Raw genomic sequence first — 27399 nt, 5'->3', positions numbered from 1 at the left:
AAACATAGGTCTGTATTTCCTTTGTACTTTTATAACTATAAACTTTACAAAATTTGCTTCCATAAAGGTTTTAATTTTACCTCATAGCTAATTTTAATGGATAACATTAATCCAAAAATATGACAAAATAAGATCCACCCAAAAATTAAAACAATTCAACTAGACAATGTGATACAAACAAAAGAAAATAACAGTATTTACCAACAGTTGGCTGGCAGTTTCTGCTTCCTTTTCCTGCCTCTCTCTCACAAGCTTGTGGAAATTTTTTATCTGTCTTTCACTGAATGGTCCAAGCTCAAAGCCATCCAATTCTAGCTGTGTTGCCAAAGACTGAATTAATGAATCTCTAGCTCGTATATGTTCCTGATGACGATCTGCTTGTAGTTGTAGACGGCCTTTCAAAAACATAATCATAGTTATTCATCAGTTGATTTTTTTAAAAAAAGTAAGATAATTGTACATCACATGTAATTGTAAAAAAAATAACAGAAGAAGATCTCATATCCTTTGCTCAGTTTCCCCAATGGTAACTATATTATTGAGCTACAGGAAGAAATCCATGTTTGGTTTTGTCCTTGGTTATTGATACAGAGCTCCAAAACCTCTTAGAATTTCCCAGTGACAGGGGTGAGAAGAGTATCTTTGGTGGTTATTCACTGTAAGCCCTTTTCAACTTTACCTGAGTTTATTCTAATGAGGTGACTCTTGGAGGATGGGACTTGGTCATCAGAGGAACCAACTATGTGATTAGAGTCTGAAGTTTCAATATCCACCCCTCCCATTTCTGGGGAGGGGCTGAAGTCATTGGTTCAATCACCAATGGCCAATGACTTAATCAATCAGGCCTACCTAATGCAACTTATAAAAACTCTAAGCAATGATACTCAAAGAGCTTCCATCGAGGTGCTGGGCAAGTTGCACATGTGGAGAAGGCAAAGAAGCTCAATGCCCCTCTCCCATATCTTGCCCTATGCATCTTTTCCATCTGTTTGTTCCTGAGCTCTATTCTTAATAACCTGGTAATAGTGTTTCCCTGAGTTCTAGGAAGAGGAAGAGTTATAGAAAATTACTGAACCTGAGAAAGGAGTTGTGGAAACCCCTGATTTATATAGCCAGCTGGTTAGAAGTACAGGTGCTAGACAATCGGGGACTTGGGAGTGGCATCTGAAGTAAAGTGAGGGACAGTCTCACGGGATTGAGTTCTTAATCTGTGGGGTCTGTGCTAATTTCAGACCAGGAATGTCAGAAATGAATGAAATTACAGGATACCTGGTGTCCACTGATAACTGGAAAATTGCTTGGTGTGGAAAAACCTACACATCTGATGTCAGAACTGTTGTTGAGTAGAAAAACAACGTTCTCTTTTAGTAATTTTGCAAAACTATAGTATATCACAATAAGGATAATGACACTAATACAATCCATCAATCTTTTATTTCCCCAGTTTAAACTGTATCTGTGTGTAAGTATTATACGATTTTACCAGCTGTGTTGGTTCTTACATTCACCACGACAGTCAAGATATTGAACAGTTCAAATACCACAAGAACCCCTCTTCTTTCTTTTAAAACCATAACCAGGGCTTCCCTAGTGACTCAGTGGTAGAGAATCAGCCTGCCAATGCAGGAGACATGGGTTTGATCCCTGATCTGGGAAGACCCCCACATGCTGTGGAACAACTAAGCCTGTGTGCCAACTACTGAGCCAGTTCTCTAGAGCCCGAGAACTGCAACTATTGAGCCCACATGTCCTAGAGCCTGTGCTCTACAATAAGAGAAGCCACCTCAACGAGAAGCCCAGGCACCACAACTAGAGAGTAGTCTCCACTCTCTGCAACTACAGAAAAGCCTGTGCAGCAATGAGGACCCAGCACAGCCAAAAATAAATAAAATTATAAAACCATAATCATGCTAACCCTCCTCCCATTCTTCCTCATACTGGGTAACCCTGGCAATCACTAATCTATTCTAGATTTCTAAAATTTTACTATTTCAAAATGTCATAAAATGGAAACATATGATATATAATCTTTTGAGACTGACTTTTTCCACACGGCATAATTCCCTGAAGATTCATCATTCATACAGAAAAGGCATAATATTATAATATAGAAAAAAAACAAGTAAACACCGTCCTACCCTGTTCCACAAGTAGTTCTGATTTTTCTTGATTGAGAAGCCTAGATTCTTTATTTAATTTTTCCAGTTCACGCTGACAGTCTACCAATCTCCTTTCTTTCTCCCTTACTGTTCTCTGGTGATTGTGATATAAATCATTTAGCTGCTCATCAGACCCTTGAAAAACCTGTGTAGAACCAAAAAAAAGTATAACAAGGTATCACACTGAGGTACAAAATATGAACCAGAGCTTATTCAATATCCTTCCTTTTAACATAAACATGGAAGTAACACAAACATCAAGATTTCTATGTTTGAAAATGAGTGACAAAATGGGATCAAATGAGGTTCATTACAATAATCTCAAAATTCTGAAGTAGAACAAAATTCAACCACCACAAACCTTTTCCATTTTCTGTTCCAGTTCACTGTTATCTTTTTCCATTTGCTTCCTTCGGCTTTCCAAAGCTTTAATTTCATTGTCAAGTCTCATTATTTTAGAGAGATTTTGTTCAATTTCTTTTAGACGATTCTGAAAATAAACACGCTGCGTAAGTAAAATTCACTATAGTTTACACTGCAAATAACTGACGATAAATAACATGTACCAGGGCCAGTCACTTAGTCACATTGCTATAAAGGGAGCACAGAGAAACTGAGGATTTTAGACATTAAGTAACTCGTGCAACTCCTTACAGTTCATAAAGAAAAGAAGGAAATAAACTCTCTTCTAACTCCAAAGCCCATGCCCTACCTACAACACCTCTCACGAAAGTCATTCAGTCATTGGGTAACTGGAGTCACATTATGTAAAGTACCACATTTTAAGAATTTAATCCTTAAAAGGCTATTTAATTTATTAAAAAATAAATCAGAACTACTGACTAGACTAGAAACTCATGCTGCATCACAAGTGAAATGTGACAAATGATCTCAGTGGCCTGCTTCTAGCAACAGCTGGCTGCCTCACCTCCTAGGAATATGCGTGACCTAGCTCAGAAAATTCCCTCCTTGTATGATACTGGCTGACCAATTCCTCTTCTAAGACACTTTTTAAACTAACACATTACAGATAATAACTGTAAACTTTCATACCTGTACCAAAACGCGTCCTCAACTTCAATGTCATTTACTAAATTATACTAAGGTGGCTCAGCTGGTAAAGAATCTGCCTGCAATGAAGGAGACCTGGGTTCGATCCCTGGGTTGGGAAGATCCCCTGGAGAAGGGAACAGCTACCAACTCCAGTATTCTAGTATTCTGGCCTGGAGAAGTCCATGGATTGTGTAGTTCATGGGGTCAAAAAGAGCTGGACATGACTCAGCAACTTTCACTTCACTAATACCATATCTTATGATTTATGTGTTAGTAGGTAATGTGTTATCATCATAGAAACATTGTTCACATTGTTCACCAATGCTTCCCCAGCACATGTAACAAGTGTTTAGTATGTTAGCTGAATGAGAGATTAAAAAACAATTATCAATAACAGTCATTGCTATCAGCAATCGAAGACTTGCTATATTCCAGACATTGTACTAAGTGCTGCTATATATTCCCTCTAATCATTATGACACCCCAGGCAAAGTGGGTTCAGTTCCAGACCACTGCAATAAAGTGACTATTGGAATAAAGCTAAGTCACACAAATCTTCTGGCTTCACAGTGCATATAGAAGTTGTTTACACTACCATGTAGAAGTGTGCAATAGTATTATGTCTTAAAAGAAAACAATGTTCATATTTTGATCTGTTCCCATGAATCATGAATATTCTTAATGGCATCTAGAATGGTAAATTCTTTCCAGAAGGTTTTCAATTTACCCAGATCCATCATTGGAATTACTATCTATGGTAACTACAGCCTCATGAAATGTATTTCTTAAAAAGACATGAAAATGAAATATGAAAATGACTTCTTGATCCATGAGCTGCAGAATGGATGCCATGTTAGCAGACATGAAAACATAAATCTCATTGTACATCTCCATTAGCACTCTAGGGTGACCAGATGAGCAAAATCATGGATATTCTGGAAAAAAAAAAAAAAAAAATTTTTTTTTCTGAGCAGTAGATCTCAACAATGGGTTTAAAATATTCACTGAACAATGCTGTGAATAGATAACACTGTCATCCAGGTTGCTCCATTTATAGAACACAGGCATAGTAGATTTAGCATAATTTTTAAGGGCTCTTAAGATTACTTTGGCTACCTTATGCGTCGGGTTGACTCACTGGAAAAGACTCTGATGCTAGGAAGGATTGGGGGTGGGAGGAGACGGGGACGACAGAGAATGAGATGGCTGGATGGCATCACTGACTCGATGGACATGAGTTTGAGTGAACTCCGGGAGTTGGTGATGGACAGGGAGGCCTGGCGTGCTGTGATTCATGGGGTCACAAAGAGTCGGACACGACTGAGCGACTGAACTGAACTGAACTGAAGATTTTCAGAATGGTCAACGAGTACTGGCGTCCACTTAAAAGTCACATGCTATGTTAGTCCCTAACAACAGTCAGCCTGACCTTTGACGCTTTGAGGCCAGGCATTGACTTCTCTCTAGCCATGAAAGTCCTAGACGGTATCTTCTATCAGTATAAGGCTGTTTCACCTACAGTGAAAATCTATTGTACAATGAAGTCAACTTCATTCATGTTCTTAGCTATGTCTTCTGTACAACTTGCAGCTTTTATATGAGCATTTGCTGCTTTACCTTGCACTCTGAAGTCTCAGGAGACAGCATCTTTCCTTAAACCTTAAGAACCTCTGGCTACTTTCAAACCTTTCTTCTGCAGCATCCTTACCTCTCAGCCTTCACAGAATTGAAGAGAGTTAGGACCTGGCTCTGGATTAGGCTTTCACTTAAGGGAATGTTGCGGCTGGTTTGATCTTCTATCCAGACCATTAAAATCTCCACATCAGCAATAATGCTGTTTCATTTTCTTATCATTTATGAGTTCACTACAGTAACACTTTTAATTTCCTTCAAGAACTTTTTCTTTGCATTCACAAGCTGGCTAACCACTTGACATATGAGACCCAGCTTTTGGCCTGTGACGGCTTTTGATATGCCTTCCTCAATGACCTTAATCATTTCTAGCTTTTGATTTAAAGTGGGAGATGTGCGACTCTTCCTGTCTCTTGAAGATGTGAGAGGCCCTTACAGGGTTAATAACCGGTCTAATTTCAACAATGGGTGTCTCAGAAGAGGGAGAAAGGGAAATGGACAGTTGGCAGAGCAGTAAGAACACATACAACATTTATCGATTAAACGGGTTGTCTTTAAAAAAAAAGAAATTTAATTAAGTACAACAATAAAATTTGCTGTCTTATATGGGTGTGGTTTGTGGCACCCCAAAACAATTACAGTAGTAACACCAAAGATCATTGATTACAAAATACCATAATAATATAACAATGAAAAAGCTTGAAATATTGCAAGAATTACCAAAATGTGATAGAGACACAAAGTGAGCAAACAGGGTTGGTGATACAGTGGTGAGCACAGCTGTCTTCCAAAATGAGCAAATGCTGTTGGAAAAATGACACCAACACACTTGCTTGAAATAGAGTCACTACAAAAAAATCAATTAAAAAAAAAAAAGCAGTTATCTACAAAGCACAATAAAGCAAAGTGTGCCTGTTCATGCTAAGTATAGTAGGAGACTCAGAGGACTTGTATAGAGTGCCTTACTTAAAAATGGGAGATGACACTGGGAGGCAAGGTGGTATAACAATTAAGACTATAGGCTCTGGGAGCTGGAATGATTGGACATCTATGTAAAGAAGTACATCTCAACCTCACCTCACACTGTATTAAAAAATTAACCTGAAATATACTTAAATGTAAGAACTTGGACCATAAAACTTCAAGAAGAAAATTTTTGTGACCTTGGGTAAGGCAAAGATTTCCTAGATAGGAAACAAAAAGCAAAAACTATAAGAAAATGTTAATTTTGATGAAGTAAATATCTCCTTGGAAGAAAAGCTATGATCAACCTAGACAGCATGTTAAAAAGCAGAGACATCACTTTGTTGACAAAGTCCATACAGTCAAAGCTATGGTTTTTCCAGCAGTCATGTGTGGATGTGAGAGTTGGACCATAAAGAAGGATGAACACCAAAGAATTGATGCTTTTCAACTGTGGTGCTAGAGAAGACTCTTAAAGTTCTTTGGACAGCAAGATCAAATCAGTCAGTTCTAAAGGAAATCAACCCTGAATATTCACTGGAAGGACTGATGCTGAAGTTGAAGCTCCAATACTTTGGTCACCTGAGAAGAGCTGTCTCACTGGAAAAGACCCTGATGCTGGGAAAGGCTGAGGGCAAAAGGAGATAAGGGCGACAGAGGATGAGATGGTTGGATGGCATCACCAACTCATGGACATGAATGTGAGCAAACTATGGGAGACAGTGAAGGACAGGGAAGCCTGTCATCCTTCAGTCCGTGGGGTCGCAAAAAGTCGGACAGGACTAAATGACTGAACAACAACAGCAGCAATCACACATTTATTTTAATGCCTAAAATAAAAAACAGTAACACTAAGTGCTGATAAGGATGAAGCACAACTACACTCTTAAACATTGTTGTGGGACTACCAAAGTGACACTCTGAAAAATAGTTTGGCAACTAAGGTAAAACACACACTTAATATATAACCTAACAACCCACTCTGAGGGAGTTACCCAAGAGAAATGAAAACGTATCTCCAAATAAAGACCTCTACCCAGAAGTTTATAGTAGTTTTATTTGTAATAGCTAAAAGCTGTTAACAACCTAATGTCCATCAACAAAAGAAGAGATGAACAAACTGCAATATATCCTTACACTGGAATATCCTCAGCAATAAAAAGGAATGAACTACTCAAACATGCAACAACATAGGTAGATTTTGAAGTATTACACTAATAGACACAAAGGCTACATAATGCATGATTCCACTGATGCGGCATTCTGGAAAACACAAAACAACTTAGTGACTACCAAAGGCTGGGAGTGGAGGTAGCATACTGACTACAAACAGACTTGAAAGCACTTTTGGGGGTGATGGCAAGTTTCCATATATTGACTGAACTATTACTAGTAATACTACTGTATGCGTTTGTCCAAATTCATCAAATAGTAATTTCAAAAGTGTGGATTTTATTAAAAGTAAATTATATTTTGATAAATCTGACCAAAGAAGAAAAGTATGGGTTTAGGAATCAGAGAGGCCTGGAATTAAATCCTAGGTTTACCCCTTACTTCCAGTATGAATACCTGTGCCTCAGTTTTCTTGTCTGAAAAACGTCACAGGGTTACCATGGGGCTTGTATAATATGTTCTAAAGCATTCTGATCAGTGACTGGGCATACAGAAAGTCCTTCATGAATGTGATCATTCATATCAATTGTGGGGAAAAAACTGTATTCAGAAAATATATAAAATATATAAACAGGAATACCTCTGTTACTGTAACAGAGGAGTTTCTACTTCTCAGAAACTTGTCAGCTTCCATCAGTGTTTTCACTGTGCTGTGGCAGCATTAACATTATCTTGGCTGGGGCTTCCCTAGTGGCTTAGTGAAGTCTGCCTGCCAGTGTGGGAGGTGTGGGTTTGATCCCGGGGGTCAGGAAGATCCTTTGGAAAAGGAAATGACAACTCACTCCAGCATTCTTGCCTAGGAAATATCATGGACAGAGGAGCTTGGTGGACTACAGTCCAAAGGCCTGCAAAATAGCTGGACACAACCTAACAACTAGACAACAACAACAAGGATTCTTTATACACTCCAGATAAAAGTTCCTTGCCACATATGTAACTTGCAAATATTTTCTCCCATTCTGTGTGTGGTCTTTTTGCATTCTTGATGGTACAGTTTGCTGAACAAAAGTTTTTTGTTTTGATGAAATCCAATTTATCTATTTTCTTTTCATTTCTCAATTATGCCACAATCACCATCTTCGAGCTCTTAAAGAACTTATGTTTAAAGTATATCATTCACATTGCTACAGCTCTTCATCTTCTTTGTAATCCTAAATATCTTTCAAAATATATTCTTTATTTCTCCAACTAGACTATTAGATCATTAAAAAACAAAGTCTAAGTCTTTGGCTTCCCTATCCTCAAGAGAACTGGGCTCTAAAATCAATGTGGACGGTGACTGCAGCCATGAAATTAGAAGACACTTGCTTCTTGGAAGAATAGCTATGTCAAACCTAGACAGTGTTTTAAAGCAGAGACATCACTTTGCCAACAAAGGTCTGTATAGTCAAAGCTATGGTTTTTCCAGTAGTCACGAATGAATGTGAGAGTTGGTCTATAAAGAAGACTGAGCACCGAAGAATGGATGCTTTCAAACTATGGTGCTGGAGAAGACTCTTGAGAGTCCTTTGAACAGCAAGGAGATTAAATCACTCAATCCTAAAGGAAATCAACCCTGAATATTCACTGGAAGGACTGATGTTGAAACTGAAGCTCCAATACTTTAGCCACCTGATGCAAAGATCTGACTCATGGGAAAAAACCCTGATGCTGGGAAAAATTGAATACAAGAGAAGAAGTGGGTGACAGAGGATGAGATGGCTGGATATCACTGACTCAACGGACACGAGCTTGAGCAAACTCAGGGAGATAGTGATGGACAGAGAAGCCTGGCATGCTGCAGTTTATGGGGTCGGAAAGAGTTGGACATGACTTAGCGACTGATCAACAACGACAATCCTAAAGAGTACCTAGCACAGTGCTATGCACAAAACAATAAATACTCACTAAAGGATGCATTCATGTCAGTAGGCACTGGGACAGAAAACCAAGCTATTTTCAGATTACAATTCAAATATCTATACCAGTATTTATAAGAGTTTTAAAAAACCAAATCAATAATTTAAAAAATTTTAAACTTTCCTCTACCTGCTATTTTAAAAAGCCATTTTAAAAAATGTTTTTTTAGACCAGTAATACCTTAAATGGAAAGGACACTACTGTCGTTCTCTTTGCACCTGTAGCTCCAAACATAGTATACCCTGACACACTGGAAACAATGCATGCTTATGAAATGAATGAATCGGATTCTGTTAAAGTCTTGCTTACAAATCACAGAATTTAGAAATCTAACTCATTTGTAAATATATCAACATGCTACACATCAATTTCAAATTTTGCACAATGTCAAGAACATCCTACAAATTATAAAAATTGCAAAGAAAGACCTGTTAATTAAAAAATAATCTCTTTTGGACTTCCTTGCTGGTAGAGTGATTAGGAATTCACCTGCCAATGCAGGGAAGATCCCACACACAACTACAGAGCCTGTGCTCCAGGGCCTGAGAGCTGCAACTACTGAGCCCACAGCCAGAGTTACTGAAGCCTATCTGCCCTAGAGCCCATGAGCCACCAACTACTGCATCCCGCAACTACTGAAGCCCATGCACCTACAGCCTGTGCTCCGCAACAAGAGAAGCGACCACATGAGAAGCCTGTGCACTGAAACAAAAAGCAGCCCTTGCTCACAGCAACTGGAGAGAGCCTGCATGCAGCAGCAAAGACTCAGTGCAACCATAAATAAATAAATGATTAAAAAAATAATCTTAAGAATACAGAACTGTAAGGTTGAGTCATTACACTGTTAAAAACTAGTGACATGACTCATTTAATATGATACTATAAATTTGTTTACTCTCAAATGCAAGACCTTCAGGCAACTTTAATAAGACTATCTTAACACAGACCTAAGACATAACCATAACATAGTCTCTGATCATTTTTTCAAGAAATACACACACCATTCACAAAAAAATAAGTACTTTAGGGTAAGAGATAGATAAATGGTGACCTTCTCCTCAGCATACAAGAGATCAAATTACCTTCAATGGATCAAGTTCATTCTCATAGGATTTGACAATTTCCCTTGAGGATGTTAACTGGGCTTCCTTACTAGTAATCTGATCACGAATCTCACAAGCTTTTTCTTTGTTTTGCTTCAGATATTTTAGTTCTGTTTGACATTCTTTTACTTTCTGACCTTGTGTCTGCCGTACCTGCCGAAGCGTTTCCAAGGCTTTTATGTACCTTTGAAGATATTAAATAAAAATCATATTTCTTGGTAAGCATACTATAATACATTCAAACAATGGATATTATGCAGTCATTAAGATAACATGTAAAAAGAGTTTTTAATAACTCAGAAAATGCTTATGACATAATAGTAAGTACAAATGTTACGTATATTCTGTCAACCAAGTGAATAAAGATGCAAAGAAAGAAAAATGAAAGGAAATAGGCCCACTGGTTTCCACAGGATAAAGTGGTATAACTGCTGACTTTCTGTTTAGAAAAAGAAGCATCAAAATTGCAATTCTGGTTCAATAACTTAATGGACTACAAAATCGAATTACAGGTTACAAACCTTGTTGCTGAAAAAATCTCATCAAATTTTTGCTTCAAAGCCTTTCCTTCACTTAAAGGCCAATTAGAGTCTTCTTGGTGACAGAAAATGACATTATTTAGCACTGATTTGGAAACCCCAAGAGAACTTATCATCTCTCGGTCAATTTCTGCACACTTGGAGCTGAGACTGACCTTTTCACCATGCCTGCAGAAAAGAAAAATCAAGAATTTATGTAAAATGGCATCCAGTTGTATCTAGTCTGTTACTTAATTAATTCTTCGTGCCCGTACTTACAAAAAAGCCAAAAAAATCCCCCTCATCCATCCCTAGTGGATGGCCTTCTAATACTAAAAAGTACAACTCTCAAGTGTTTCAGTATGTAAAAGTGAAATGAAAAAGTATGTAAAACAGGGTGGTAGGGAACAGGTGCTAGAATTGTTTTTTTAAGTAGTTGGAAAACATTTATAGGTAACACATAAAGGAAAATAAACTATCTTCCATCCTCAAAATTTTAAAAAAAGGAAAATAAAGAGACTCAAAAGAATAAAGCATGATGATACGCAGCAGACAGGCAAAGGTACTTCAAAAAATATTGATACTGTGCTGATTAGATAAGGGACTGTTTAGTAAAAGACACAATAAAAGGAGTGTAAAGGCAAACCTTAGTGATGCCCATCCAAATAAATCCTGCTGCTGCTAAGTCACTTCAGTTGTGTCCGACTCTGTGCGACCCCATAGACAGCAGCCCACCAGGCTCTGCTGTCCCTGGGATTCTCCAGGCAAGAACACTGGAGTGGGTTGCCATTTCCTTCTACAATGCAGGAAAGTGAAAAGTGAAAGTGAAGTCGCTCAGTCCTGACTCTTCACGACCCCATGGACTTGCAGCCCACCAGGCTCCTCCATCCATGGGATTTTCCAGGCAAGAGTACTGGAGTGGGTTGCCATTGCCTTCTCCAAAATAAATCCTAGAAGATTCTTAATCAACAGACCTAAGTTCTAGGGTCACAATGAAAAAACAATCAAAACAGAATTGCCTCAGGGCCTTTTAAATAAGTTCCCTATTTCATTACACCTGTGGTCAGGAGCATCCCTAGCCTTAGGGATTCCAAGTGATTTCTCAATACCTTTCTTCAGAAGGGTAAAGTGACCATTTTCTTTCAAATCTGTCTTGTATCCAGTCAGTAGAGGTAATGTCTGTCTTTACTGTCACTTTTGTATGTATTCTGAAAATGTTACACTGAATTTACTGAAAATGTTTTATAGGGGGACAAAATGGCCAAAGACAGATCAGGATGTTGTAGGAGCCTTTCTAACGGGGAGCCAAGGGGGAAAGGATCATGAACTTGGTTTTGAATATGTTGAAACTGAGGTTTCTTTGGAAGAACTGGTAGAAAATGAGAGAGACAGCTCCGTACATGGGTCTGGAAACAGGTCTGGTCTAGAGACGTTCACGTCTGAGTCACCTACAAATATATATGAATATGAACAAATACAATTGAAAAAGAATGAGAATGTAGAGCAAAAAGAGGAGAGGATCTAAGACAGAGCCTATGGAACTCCAAATAATTGACTGGGTAGGATGTGAGTGAGAGAGAGAAACAGGCAACAATAATGTGTTATAAAACGGAAGTCTAGAAAAAAATTTTCAAGAATTAATTAACAGCTATCATTTACTGAGTTGTACACAGAACATAGACCCTCCAGGATAGTTATAGTCTAATTCCTGGAAGTTGTAAATGCGTTAGTTGGCTAAGTGGACTGTTTCTTATCTGACTTTATTTTTGGAAATTGATGTTAAGTGTATTTTATTACAATTTTCATTTTAAAATATTTTCAAATTACACATAATCAACTTCACATATTAAAACTGTACAATGGCTTTTACTTTTGAAATATGCATATAATCGTGACACCACTGCCACAGTAAAAACAATGAACATATTTATCATCTCCAACATATTCATCACGTCCCTGTATAATTGTGACCTTCCTCTATCCCAACCCTTACTCTCAGCCAAAGACGGATCTTTTTAATCACTACAGATTTATATTTTCAAGTTTTATATAAATGGAGTAAGTATATATTCTGTCTTACTTCTCTGAGATTTATCCATGCTGCTGTATCAACAGATCATTCTTTTTTAACTGCTTAGTAGCATTTCACTGTACCATCTCACTTTAAACAGAGAGATTATCTAGGTGGGGGCCAAGGTAATCACAGGGGATTAAATGTGGGAGAGGGAGGCAGAAGAGGAAATAAGGATGATGTGATAACTTTGCTCACTGTTGGAGACTTTCATGATCCAATGAATGTAGGTGGCCCCTGAAAGATGAAAGTGGCAAAGAAACAGATGTTCCCTAGGGTTTCCAGAAAGGAACAAAGCCTTGCCAACACTTTGATTTTAAGACAGTGAGATCCAATTTGGACTTCTAAACTACAGAACTATAAGATAAGCTTGCACTGTTTTAAGCCACTAAGTTTGTGATTTGTTGTAGCAATCACAGAAAACTAATACATGAGTCCCAATGACACATTAAGCATTTTATGTCCTTTACTTCAACCCTTAACATCTTTCTAAGATATCTACAGTGATAATGAAGCCATATTTTACAAATTAGAAAAACAGAGACTCACTGCAAGGTCTATTTGGTAAAGCAATAGCATTATACTAATTAATACAGAGGTTGTGACAGTTGTAGCTGTTTCAATATAAGAATGGGGCAAGAGGAGTCAGGAGGAAGTGAAGAAATGGAGATAGTGAGTATCAATAACTCTTCTGAAAAAACTGACCATAAAGGGGAAGATGAAGACAGACTGTAACTGAAGTGAAATGAAACCTGAGATTGCAGGCGAGACCTGAGTGTGTTCAAAAGCCACTGTCTCTAGCACACAATAGGTGCTACACATTATTGGTTAACAGATTATTTAATTAGTTTAACAAATTAACAAATGAAAGGGATAAGATGATAAATAACTTGCTCAATAAGGATAAAGCATTGAACTCAGGGCAGCCTAATTCCAACATCCAAACCCATTACAAGATGATACCTGCCCTTAACAGAATGACAACAGTTGAAAGGGACAATATGCTTTCCTATCTGTCTGCTTACCTCATCTTTCCCTATAGACATGATTACTAGCGCTCTTCACTCATTCAATCTATATTGGAGTGATTCAGTTCAGTTCAGTCGCTCAGTCGTGTCCGACTCTCCGCGACCCCATGAATCACAGCACGCCAGGCCTCCCTGTCCATCACCAACACCCGGAGTTCACTCAAACTCATGTCCATCAAGTCGGTGATGCCATCTAGCCATCTCATTCTCGGTCGTCCCCTTCTCCTCCCGCCCCCAGCCTTTCCCAGCATCAGAGTCTTTTCCAGTGAGTCAACTCTTCGCATGAGGTGGCCAAAGTATTGCAGTTTCAGCTTCAGCATCAGTCCTTCCAATGAACACCCAGGATTGATCTCCTTTAGAATGGACTGGTTGGATCTCCTTGCAGTCCAAGGGACTCTCAAGAGTCTTCTCCAACACCACAGTTCAAAAACATCAATTCTTCGGTGATCAGCTTTCTTCACAGTCCAACTCTCACATCCATACATGACCACAGGAAAAACCATAGCCTTACACATCTTCAATTCAGCAACTGTCCATAAATTACTCAAAGGAATGGACCATGATTACTAAATCTTTAATGGGATCACTCTGTTTAACTGATAAACAGTATCAAATAAAAAATTAAACGATGATAGTGGATGAGGCTGTGCAGGTGTAGAGATAGGATGAAACTCTACTTTCTGCTCAGTTGTGCTAAGAAACGAACCAGGTTTAAAGGTAAGGTCTGTTATAATAAGTTCCATTTTTAATAGATTAAAAAACCAGACTGCAAATCCTTTGGTGTTTTGTTTTTGTACCAGGTTTTTGGTCCAAACTGTGTATTCTATTAACCCATATGAGTGTATTTCTGTAAGCATCAGTTCAGTTCAGTTCAGTCGCTCAGTCGTGTCCGACTCTCCGCGACCCCATGAATCACAGCACGCCAGGATAGTTATGTTGAAATAGTTTTAAAAAGCAAAAAAATAATAAGTTCCCTTAAAATAAAATGTAGAAGGATCAAAACATTCAAATATAAAATAAACACCTACTTTGTTCTAGTAATGACTCCTTCCAAGGTTTTAAATTCTGTCTTTTTGCTTTTCTGAGTACAAAGCATAGATCTCTGCACAGCCACAAGTTCTCCATTGACATCACGAAACTGTAGACGAATCTGGGCTCTAACATCTGTTTCTTGAGCAACCTTTGAAGGTAAAAAGAGGAAAATCATGCAACCTTAATAAGTATCAGAATATTACTTCTGAAAAGAAAATATTCAAGCAATTTTACTTATCAAAAATGGAAAAAAAATGAATGAGATTATTATATGCTATTCAAAATATAGCAGGACCACAAATAACCAAAGAATATTGAGAAAGAAAAACAGAGCTGGAGGAATAAGGCTCCCTGACTTCAGACTATACTATAAAGCTATGGTAATCAAAACAGTACATAATGACACAAATACAAACTTACAGATCAATGGAACAGGCTAGAAAGATCAGAAATAAACCCACGTACCAATGGTCAATTGATCTACAATGAAGGCAAGAATATATGATGGAGAAAAGACAGTCTCTTCAATAACTGGTACTGGGAAAACTGGTGTGTGACATGTAAAAGAATGAGATTAGAACATTCTCTAATACCAGACACAAAAATGAACTCAAAATGGATCAAAGACCTAACTGTATGATTGGATATTATAATACTCTTTGAGGAAAATTGTTGCAGAACAATCTTTGACATAAATCACAGCAGTATCTTTTTAGGGCCACCTCCTAGACCAATCAAAAACAAATGGAACCTAATTAAACTTCAAAGCTTTTGCAGAGCAAAGGAAACCATAAACAAAAGGAAAATTCATGCCACAGAATGGGAGAAAATATTTGCAAATACTGTCACTGACAAGGGATTAACCTCCAAAATATACAAACAGCTCATGCAGCTCACTATCAACAAACAACCCAATCCGAAAATGGACAGAAAATCTAACTAGACATTTCTCCAAAAAAGACATACAGTGGAGCCATCAGGATGGAAGAGTAGTAGGACTTGAAGTTTACCTTCTCCCACAAACACATCAAAAATAAATCTACATGTAGAATGATTCTCAGAGTATCTATTGTAAAGCTGGCAGAAGACCTCAGACTTCTGAAAGGTTAAGAAAATCTCCACATAACCAGGTAGGAAAAAAAGAACAAAAAGAAATAAAGAAAGGAATCAGGATGGGACCTGCACCTATGGAAAGGAGCCATGAAAGAGGAAAGGTTCCTGCACCCTGTGAACCTCCCTCACTGGCAGGGAGATTGGCCAGGACATAAGGGCAGTTTCTGAGTCTCAGAGAAGAATGTGCAGCTGGTTTGTATAGTCAGGCCAGGGGGACAACGGCACAGGTGGTCGGTGCTGCCAACCTGCACTCCCAGCCTGAGATGCTCTTCTGTTGGTACAGATGAGGACTGAGTGCTGACAGTCGGGCTTCAGAGATCAGAACCAAAGAGAACAGAGGTTGGCCCAACAGCCTGGAATCCACTCTGAGCTCAACTCAAAGGAAGCCTAGGTGACCTTAGAGGCTAGCTGCCATTGTTTAGGGGGTGCAATGAGAAGAGGGATAAGACACGGATTGCAGCCCTTTCCCCGGTGTGCGTACTAGTAGCGGACAGGACACTGCCTGCAGCATGGACTTCTAGTGCTCTTTGGCCCCCACCACTTCCATTCCAGACACCAAGAATGGTTGCAAGCCCCCACCACCTCCCTCCCAGAACCCAGGAGTAGTCATACCCCCCCTGCTGCTGCCTGTGCAGACTCCAGGAATAGTCATGAGCCACCTCTGTTTCCATGGCATGCCCCAGGGGTGCCCCTGGGCCACCACTGCGAACCTCAGGACTGGGCAATAAGCTCCTGCATCTTCACACTCCCATCAAGGGGATAAAAACCAGTACACACTGAAGAAAGAGGCTCTAGGCATCCATACTAGAAAGCGCCCTCATACCAAATGTATTAATCCTATAAAAGCTACAAAGGAACAACCCCACATATAAACAGCCCTCCAAGGCCACAGAATATAACTAGTTTTCCTAAACTCAGAGTAAGAAAAGTATAAGTAAAATGAAGAGGCAGAAAAACCATTCTCAATTAAAAGACCAAGAGAAATCCCCCGAAAGAACAATGAAACAGACCCCTTTTAATAAACATCAACTTCAAAAAGGAGGTAATACACTCTCCGACATAAATCACAGCAGGATCCTCCAAGACCCACCTCCCAGAATATTGGAAATAAAAGCAAAAATAAACAAATGGGACCTAATTAAAATCAAAAGCTTCTGCACAGCAAAGGAAACTGTAAGCAAGGCGAAAAGACAGCCTTCAGAATGGGAGAAAATAATAGCAAATGAAGCAACTGACAAAGAATTAATCTCAAAAATATACAAGCAGCTCCTGCAGCTCAATTCCAGAAAAATAAATGACCCAATCAAAAAATGGGCCAAAGAACTAAACAGACATTTCTCCAAAGAAGACATACAGATGGCTAACAAACACATGAAAAGATGCTCAACATCCCTCATAATCAGAGAAATGCAAATCAAAACCACAATGAGATACCATTTCACACCAGTCAGAATGGCTGCTATCCAAAAGTCTACATGCAATAAATGCTGGAGAGGGTGAGAATGCAGCCACTATGGAGAAAAGTGTGGAGATTCCTCAAAAAACTGGAAATAGAACTACCATATGATCCAGTAATCGCACTCCTGAGCGTACACACCAAGGAAACCAGAATTGAAAGAGACACATGTACTCCAATGTTCATTGCAGCACTGTTTATAATAGCGAGGACATGGAAGCAACCTAGATGTCCATCTGCAGATGAATGGGTAAGAAAGCTTTGGTACACATACACAATGGAGTATTTTTCAGCCATCAAAAAGAGTGCATCTGAATCAGTTCTAATGAGGTGGATGAAATTGGAGCCTATTATACAGAGTGAAGTAAGCCAGAAAGAAAAACATCAATACAGTATACTAACGCATATATATGGAATTTAGAAAGATGGTAACCTTAACCCTGTATACGAGACAGCAAAAGAGACATAGGTGTATAGAACAGTCTTTGGGACTCTGTGGGAGAGGGTGAGGGTGGGATGATTTGGGAGAATGGCACTGAAGCATGTATATTATCATATGTGAAATGAATCACCAGTCCAGGTTCGATGCATGATACAGGATGCTTGGGGCTGTTGCACGGGGATGACCTGGAGGGAGGATATGGGGAGGAGGGAGGTGGGAGGGGGGTTCAAGAAGGGGAACACATGTACACCCAGGGCAGATTCGTGTCAATGTATGGCAAAAACAACCAATATATTAATGTAAAGTAATTAGCCTCGAATTAAAAAAAAAAAAAGGGAAAAAAGAAGAAACAAAAAGGAGGTAACGAAAATACTGAAGGAATTAAGAAAGGCTATCAACAGAAATGCAGACTACTGTAAAAAGAAATAAAGGACTACAGAGAACCAAGAACAATTAGAAAACTCATTTGCAGAGATGAAAGCTGAGCTAAAACCAATGAACAGCAGAATAAACAATGCAGAATAATGAATAAGTGACCTGGAAGATAAAATAATGGAAATCACTGAATCAGGACAGCAGATAGAAAGCCAAACAAAAAAAATGAAAGCAATATAAGAGACCTATGGGATAGTATAACGCATGCAAATCCACCAATAAGATGGCTACCAGAAGGGCATCTAAAATTACCTGAAGTAATCATGGCTAAAAACTTCCCAAACCTATAAAAGGAAACAGATATCCTGCTCTGTCCATGAGATTCTCAAGGCAAGAATACCGGAGTGCGTTGTTATGCTCTCCTCCAGGGGATCTTCCCAGCCCAGAGACTGAACTCACATCTCCTCTGACTTTTGCATTGCCGATGGATTCTTTACCCACTGAGCCATCTGCGAAGCCCTAACAGGAAGCACAGGAGGTCCCAAATAAGATTAACCCAAACAGATCTACACCAAGACATATTATATAAAAATGGCAAAAGTTAAAGAGAAAATTCTTAAGGCAGAAAGAAAAAAAACAAAGATTTAATTATAAGGAACCCTCATAAGGTGTATCACCTGTACAAAAACATTACAGGCCAGAAGGGAGTGGCAAGATATAGTCAAAGTCTTGACAGGGAAAAATTCACAACCTAGAATACTCTACCCAGCAAGATTATCATTTAGAATAGAAGAGATAAAGAACTTCTCAGACACGCATAAACTAAAAGAATACAGCACTACTAAACCTATCTTAAAGGAAATATTGAAAGATCGTCTCTAAATCTCAGGCCCGTTGAACGCGTGAGGGGGAGGTGGTGTCTTCCGGTGGGATCGAGGGGCAGCAGCGTACGGTGAAGGACACAGGCCGTGGAGTTTGAACCCCTTGAAAGATTGAAATCATGGCAGGTCCAGAAGCTGATGCCCAGTTCCATTTCACTGGTATCAAAAAATATTTCAACTCTTACACTCTCACAGGGAGAATGAATTGTGTGCTGGCCACATACGGAAGTATTGCTTTGATAGTCTTATACTTCAAGTTAAGGTCTAAAAAACTCCAGCTGTGAAAGCAACATAAACAGATTCTGAACTGTACGTTATCTGTTAAGTTCCCATGCCTGAAGAAGTTAATGTCAACTCATCATGTGATACTCAATTTGTACAATAAATTATGAACTGGAAAAAAAAAAGAAAGATCTTCTCTAAATCTCTAAAGAAATGAAGAATCTACAGGAGAAAAGCAAAATTGGAAAGTAAATCACTTAAATAAACCATTACACATATAAAAAAATTTAAAAACTTCTATTAAAGTGATGATAACACAATGAAGAACAAAAGGATGAACGTGAAGATGTAGAACAGGACATCAAAATCATAACATGTGGAAGAGGAATGTAAGAAAATGTAGTTTTCTTCCTAGAATGTCTTTCAGCCTATACGACTACCAGTCTAAGAGAAACACATAAAAGGAAGGGGTTGACATACTTGAAAAACAGGGTATCCACAAATCAAAACATAAAATAGATTCACAAAAACCAAAAAGAATGTAAGTATAATACAAAAAAAAATCATCAAACAACAACAGGAAAAAAAGAAAGGAACAAAGAAGAAATAAATATAAAATCAAGAGGAAAATGAGGTTTAAAATGGCAACAAATACACATCTATCAATAATTACCTTAAGTGTCAATGGACTAAATGCTCTCATCAAAAGACAGAGTGGCAGATTGGATTAAAAAAAAAAAACAAGAGCCTATAATATACCTAAAGATAACCACTTCAGGGCAAAGGACACACATAGATTCAAAGTGAGAGGGTGGAAAAAGATATTTCATGCTAACAGAAATGACAGAAAAGCAGGGATTACAATACTTGTATCAGACAAAACAGAATTTAAAACAAAGGCCACAGGATTTCCCTTGTAGTCCACGGGTAAAAAACTCATATGACAATGTGGAGAACAGGGGTTCGATCCCTGGAATAGGAAGGCCACACATGCTGCAAGGCAGCTAAGCCTATGTGCACTGTAACTACTGAGTCTGCAGCTCTAGAGCCGAGGCTCTTCAACAAGAGAAACCACTGAATGAGAAGCCAGTACACCGCAACTGGACAGTAACCACTGCCCACCTTAAAGAAAGCCCACACACAGCAATGAAGACCCAGCACATCCGAAAAGAAAGAAATGCATATGACTCGGTTCCTCTTAAAAAGGGCCATAAAGAAAATAAAGAAAGATACTATACAATGAGAAAAGGATCAATACAAGAAAAGGATTTTACACAACATATATGCACCTAAGATACAAGCATCCAAAGACATAAAATAAATACTAACACACATACAGGGAGAAACTGACAGGAATACAATAATAAGAGACTATAACACCACACTCACATCAATGGACAGATCTTCTAGACAGAGAATCAGTAAGGAAACAAAAATCCTAAATGATACGATAAAACAGTTAGACATAATTGATATTTTCAGGACATTACATCCAAAAAAATCCCAGAATACACATTCTTTTCAAGTGCACGTTGAACATTCTCTAGGATTGATCACACACTACGACAAAAAACAAGCCTCAACAAATTTAAGAGTACAGAAATTATCTCAAGCATCTTTTCTGACCACAACAGCATGAGACTAGAAATCAACCACAGAAAAAGAAATAAGAAAAAAACAATTACTGGAGATTAAACAACATGTTTGGAGAAGGCAATGGCAAGCCACTACAATACTCTTGCCTAGAAAACCCCATGGATGGAGGAGCCTGGTAGGCTGCAGTCCGTGGGGTCGCTAAGGGTCGGACACAACTCAGCGACTTCACTTTTCACTTTCACACATTGGAGAAGGAAATGGCAACCCACTCCAGTGTTCTTGCGTGGAGAATCCCAGGGACAGCGGAGCCTGGTCGGCTGCCGTCTATGGGGTCACACAGAGTCGGACACGACTGAAGTGACTTAGCAGCAGCAGCAGCAAACAACATGTTACTAAAAAACCAATAGGTCAATGACAAAATTAAAAAGGAAATTTTACAATACCTTGAGACAAATGACAATGAAAACACAACCATGCAAAATCTCTGAAATGCAGCAAAAGTAGTTCTCAGAGGGAAGTCCATAGTGATACATTCCTTCCTCAAAAACAAGAAAAATCACAAACAACCTAAACTATCACTTTAAGCAATCAGAAAAAAAAGAAAAAAAAAGGAAAAGAAAACCTAAAATCAGCCAAAAGAAGGAAATAATAAAGATGTGAAAGAAAAAGAGTAAAATACAAATTTTTTTAAAAATATGAGAAAAAAAAAAATCAATAAAACCAAGACCTGGTTCTTTGAAAGGATAGACAAGACTGACAAACCTCTGGCCAGCCTGACCAGGAAGAACAGAGAATCCAAATCAACAAAATTAGAAATGACAAAGGAGATGTAACAACTAATACCGCAGAAATACAAAAAAAGGAAGGGAATACTATGAACATGGCAGCAAATTCGACAACCTAAAAGAAATGGACAAGTTTCTAGAAACATATACTCCACCAAAATTGAATCAAGAAGAAATAGATCAATCACTAGAAGCAAAACAGAATCTGTAATTAAAAAGTACTCTATAAGGCTTCCTTGGTGGCTCAGAAGTGAAGAATCTGCCTGCCAGTAAAGGAGACGGGTTCGATCCCTGGTCCAGGAAGATGCCACGCTGAGGAGCAACTGAGACTGAGCACCACAACTAGTGAGTCACCACTACTGAAGTCCGCACACTGCAGCCAGAGTAGCCCCACTCACTGCAACCAGAGAGAAGCCCAAGCAGCAACGAAGACCCAGCACCACCAAAAAAAATAAAATTATTTTTAAAACGAAAAAGCACTCTACAAAAGTCCAGGACAAGATAGCTTCACAGAAGACTTCTATCAAACATAAAAGAACTTACACTGATCCTCTTGAAACAAATGGAAAAGCAGGAAACACTCTCAACCCTGATACAGAAACCAGACAAAGACACCATCAAAAAGAAAATTACAGGCCAATATATTTGGTTTCTATGGATGCAAAAATTCTCAACAAAATATTAGCAAACTGAACCCAACAACACATAAAAAATATCACCCACCACAATCAAGTGGGATTCATCCTAAGTTTATAAGGTTGGTTCAACAAAAGCAAATGAATCAGTGTGATAGAAGACACAAACAAAAGACAAAAACCACGTGATCATCTCAATAAATGCAGAGAAAAACATCTGACAAAAAGCAACATCCATTCACGATAAAAGTCTTACCAAACTGGATATAGAAGGAACACATCTCAAGACAATGAAAGCTATTCGTGACAAATCCACAGTTAATATAATACTCAGTGGTGAAAAGTTGAAAGTCTTTCCACTAACATCTGGAATGAGACAAGGATGCTCACTCTCACCTTTCATTCAATACAGTAGCAGAAAACCTAGCCATGGCTTATCAGTAAGACAAAAAAAAGGGGAGGTATCCAAATTGGAAGGAAAGAGGTAAAATTGCCATTGTATACAGATGATATTATATACCTCTTTGAAAACGCTTTGGCATTGCCCTTCTTTGGGATTAGAATGAAAAACTGACCTTTTCCCATCCTAGAAAGGTTATGCTCAAAATTCTTAAGCTAGGACTCCTCAAGTACATCAACTGAAAACTTCCAGATACACAAACTGGATTTAGAAAAGGCAGAGAAACCAGAGATCAGATCACCAACATTTACTGGGTCACAGAGAAAGCAAGGGAATTCCAGAAAAATACCTACTTCACTGACTACACTAAAGCTTTTAACTGTGTGGATCACAACAAACTATGGAAAATTCCTAGAGAGATAGGAATACCAGACCACCTTACCTGTCTCCTGAGAAACCTGTACGCAGGTCAAGAAGCAACAGTTAAAATTAGACATGGAACAATGAACTGGTTCAAAACTGGGAAAGGAGTAGAAGGCTGTATATTGTCACCTTGCTTATTTAACTTATATGCAGAGTAGTGCATCATGGGAAATGCAGGGCTGGATCAATCACAAGCTGGAATCAAGGCTGCCAGGAGATAAATCAACAATCTCAGATACACACATGATACCACTATAATGGCAGAAAGCGAAGAAGAACTAAAGAGCCTCTTGATAATGGTAAAACAGGAGAGTGAAAAAGCTGACTTAAAACTCACCATTCAAAAAACTAAGATCATGGCATCTGGTTCCATCACTTCATGACAAACAGAAGGGGAAAAAGCAGAAGCAATGACAGATTTTATTATTCCTGGGCTCCAAAATCACTGTGGATGTTGACTGCACCCATGAAATTAAGATGCTTGATCTTGGAAGGAAAGCTATGATAAATCTAAACAGTGCATTAAAAGCAGAGACATACCTTTGCTGACAAAGATCCATATAGTCAAAGCTATCATTTTTCCAGCAATCATGTACGGATGTGAGAGTTGGACCATAAAGAAGGCTGAGTGCTAAAGAATTAATGCTTTCAAACTGTGGGGCTGGAGAAGACTCTTGAGACTCCCTTGGAATGCAAGGAGATCAAACCCTGAAGGAAATCAACCCTGAATATTCATTGGAAGGACTGATGCTGAGGTTCCAATATTTTGGTCCCTTGATGCAAAGAACCGACTCATTGGAAAAGACCCTGATGCTGGGAGAGATTGAAGACCAAAGGAGTAGGGGATGGCAGAGGATGAGATAGTTAGATAGCATCACCAACTCAATGAACATGAATCTGAACAAACTCCAAGAGATAGTGATGGACAGGGGAGCCTGGTGTGCTGCACTGCATGAGGTTGCAAAGAGATGGACACGACTGAACAATAACAGTAACAGAGAAAACCCTAAAGACTCACACAAAAGCTTCCAGAACTAAAAAAAGAATCCAGCAAGGTAGCAAGATACAAGATTAACAGACAGAAATTGGCTGAATTTCTTTACACCAACAATGAAATCTCAGAAAGGAAACTGGAAAATACTTTTTAAAATTGCAATCTCAAAAATAAAATACTTAGACATAAGCATCATCAAAGAAGTGAAAAACTTATACACTGAGGACTATAAAACCTTAGTAAAGAAAAGTGAGGTTCCGGTCAAGATGGTGGAATAGAAGGACGTGTGCTCATCTCCTGCGAAAGCAGCAGAACTGTAACTATCTGCTGACTAACCACTGACACGAGGTCGCTGGAACCCACCAAAAAAGGATACGCCACGTCCAAAGACAAAGAAGAAGCCGCAGCAAGACGGCAGAGGGCCGCAATCACAGTAAAATCAAATTCCATACCTACTGGGTGGGCAACCCACAAACTGAAGAACAATAATACCAAAGAAGTTCTCCCACTGTTGTGAAGGTTCTGACCTCCACATCAGGCTTCACAGCCTGGGGATCTGACAAAGGGACTGGGAATTTGATGACTGAAGGCCAGTGGGATTTGATTACTTGACTCCTTCTAGACTAGGGTAAACAGAGGCTCCAGTCTTGGAGAGCACAAACTCTTGTGCCCACCACGACCCAGAGGAAAGGAGCACGGTCTTTCCACAAGACACTGAACCAAAATCACTAGCAGTGTTGGAGGGTCTCCTGTGGAGGCATGGGTCGCCAAGGGCTCACCACAGGCAAGGGGGCACTGGCAGCAGCAGTCCGAGAAGGTCCCCCCTGGGCATCAGCCCTCTTAGAGGCCACCATTAACCCTACCATAGAGCCCACAGACCACAGGGCTGGGTAGCCTCAGGTCAAACAACTGTGAGGGAGGTTTGAGTGCAACCCCACCAATCAGCAGACAACTGGATTAAAGCTTTACTGAGCAAGACCCAGCCCATCAGGGCAGTTCAGTTCAGTCGCTCAGTCGTGTCCAACTCTTTGCGACCCCATGAATCACAGCACCCCGGGCCTTACTGTCCATCACCAACTCCCGGAGTTCACTCAAACCCACCTCCATCAAGTCTGTGATGCCATCCGGCCATCTCATTCTCGGTCGTCCCCTTCTCCTCCTGCCCCCAATCCCTCCCAGCATCAGAGTCTTTTCCAGTGAGTCAACTCGTCGCATGAAGTGGCCAAAGTATTGGAGCTTCACCTTTAGCATCACTCCTTCCAATGAACACCCAGGACTGATCTCCTTTAGAATGGACTGGTTGGATCTCCTTGCAGTCCAAGGGACTCTCAAGAGTCTTCTCCAACACCACAGTTCAAAAGCATCATTTCTTCCGTGCTCAGCTTTCCTCACAGTCCAACTCTCACATCCATACATGACCATGGGAAAAACCATAGCCTTGACTAGACTGACCTTGGTTGGCAAAGTAATGTTCCTGTTTTTTAATGTGCTATCTAGGTTGGTCATAACTTTCCTTCCAAGGAGCAAGTGTCTTTTAATCTCATGGCTGCAATCACCATCTGCAGTGATTTTGGAGCCCAAAAAAATAAAGTCTGACACGGTTTCCACTGTTTCCCCATCCATTTCCCATGAAGTGATGGGACCAGATGCCATGATCTTAGTTTTCTGAATGTTGAGCTTCAAGCCAACTTTTTCACTATCCTCTTTCACTTTCATCAAGAGGCTTTTTAGTTCCTCTTCACTTTCTGCCATAAGGGTGGTGTCATCTGCATATCTGAGGTTATTGATATTTCTCCCGGCAATCTTGATTCCAGCTTGTGCTTCTTCCAGCCCAGCATTCCTCATGATGTACTCTGCATATAAGTTAAATAAGCAGGGTGACAATATGTAACCTTGACGTCCTCCTTTTCCTATTTGGAACCAGTCTGTTGTTCCATGTCCAGTTCTAACTGTTGCTCCCTGACCTGCATACAGGTTTCTCAAGAGTCTAGTTAGGTGGTCTGGTATTCCCATCTCTTTCAGAATTTTCCAGTTTGTTGTGATCCACACAGTCAAAGGCTTTGGCATAGTCAATGAAGCAGAAATAGATGGTTTTCTGGAACGCTCTTGCTTTTTCCATGATCCAGCGGATGTTGGCAATTTGATCTCTGGTGCCTCTGCCTTTTCTAAAACCAGCTTGAACATCTGGAAGTTCATGGTTCATGTATTGCTGAAGCCCGGCTTGGAGAATTTTGAGCATTAATTTACTAGCGTGTGAGATGAGTGCAACTGTGCGGTAGTTGGAGCATTCTTTGGTACTGCCTTTCTTTGGGATTGGAATGAAAACTGACCTTTTCCAGTCCTGTGGCCACTGCTGAGTTTTCCAAATTTGCTGGCATATTGAGTGAAGCACTTTCACAGCATCATCTTTCAGGATTTGAAATAGCTCAACTGGAATTCCATCACCTCCACTAGCTTTGTTCATAGTGATGCTTTCTAAGGCCCACTTGACTTCACATTCCAAGATGTCTGGCTCTAGGTCAGTGATCACACCATCGTGATTATCTGGGTCATGAATATCTTTTTTGTACAGTTCTGTGTATTCTTGCCACCTCTTCTTAATATCTTCTGCTTCTGTTAGGTCCGTACCATTTCTGTCCTTTATCGAGCCCATCTTTGCATGAAATGTTCCCTTGGTATCTCTAGTTTTCTTGAAGAGATCTCTAGTCTTTCCTATTCTGTTGTTTTCCTCTATTTCTTTGCACTGATCACTAAGGAAGGCTTTCTTATCTCTCCTTGCTATTCTTTGGAACTCTGCATTCAGATGCTTATATCTTTCCTTTTCTCCTTTGCTTTTTGCTTCCCTTCTTTTCACAGCTATTTGTACGGCCTCCTCAGACAGCCATTTTGCTCTTTTGCATTTCTTTTCCATGGGGATGGTCTTGGTCCCTGTCTCCTGTACAATGTCACGAACCTCCGTCCATAGTTCATCAGGCACTCTATCTATCAGATCTAGTCCCTTAAATCTATTTCTCACTTCCACTGTATAATCATAAGGGATTTGATTTAGGTCATACCTGAATGGTCTAATGGTTTTCCCCACTTCCTTCAATTTAAGTCTGAATTTGGCAATAAGGAGTTCATGATCTGAGCCACAGTCAGCTCCTGGTCTTGTTTTTGCTGACTGTATAGAGGTTCTCCATCTTTGGCTGCAAAGAATATAATCAATCTGATTTCGGTGTTGACCACTGGTGATGTCCATGTGTAGAGTCTTCTCTTGTGTTGTTGAAAGAGGGTGTTTGCTATGACCAGTGCGTTCTCTTGACAAAACTCTATTAGCCTTTGCCCTGCTTCATTCCGTGCTCCAAGGCCAAATTTGCCTGTTACTCCAGGTGTTTCTTGACTTCCTACTTTTGCATTCCAGTCCCCTATAATGAAAAGGACATCTTTTTTGGGTGTTAGTTCTA

At 39.4% G+C, this 27399-nt stretch overlaps 1 protein-coding gene and 1 pseudogene across 1 annotated transcript in view; one reads left to right on the top strand and one right to left on the bottom strand.

The window, feature by feature from the left end:
• RAD50 (RAD50 double strand break repair protein) overlaps nt 1–27399 on the bottom strand; it is a 127295-nt gene that overhangs the window by 59057 nt on the left and 40839 nt on the right. The window contains exons 3-8 of the mRNA XM_055430070.2: nt 14628–14779; nt 10504–10689; nt 9962–10166; nt 2521–2649; nt 2139–2304; nt 202–395 (exon numbers count right to left, since the gene is read on the bottom strand). Of these exons, the coding sequence (XP_055286045.2) occupies nt 202–395; nt 2139–2304; nt 2521–2649; nt 9962–10166; nt 10504–10689; nt 14628–14779 (1032 nt within the window). The remainder of the gene's footprint in view (nt 1–201; nt 396–2138; nt 2305–2520; nt 2650–9961; nt 10167–10503; nt 10690–14627; nt 14780–27399) is intronic.
• LOC148777123 (ATP synthase F(0) complex subunit k, mitochondrial pseudogene) lies at nt 18952–19193 on the top strand (annotated as a pseudogene).

Source organism: Moschus berezovskii, chromosome 8 (genome assembly GCF_049115385.1).
Source record: "Moschus berezovskii isolate FMDL1 chromosome 8, NW_MosBer_1.0, whole genome shotgun sequence".
Taxonomy (NCBI): domain Eukaryota; kingdom Metazoa; phylum Chordata; class Mammalia; order Artiodactyla; family Moschidae; genus Moschus; species Moschus berezovskii.
This window is presented reverse-complemented; position numbering and strand designations above follow the sequence as displayed.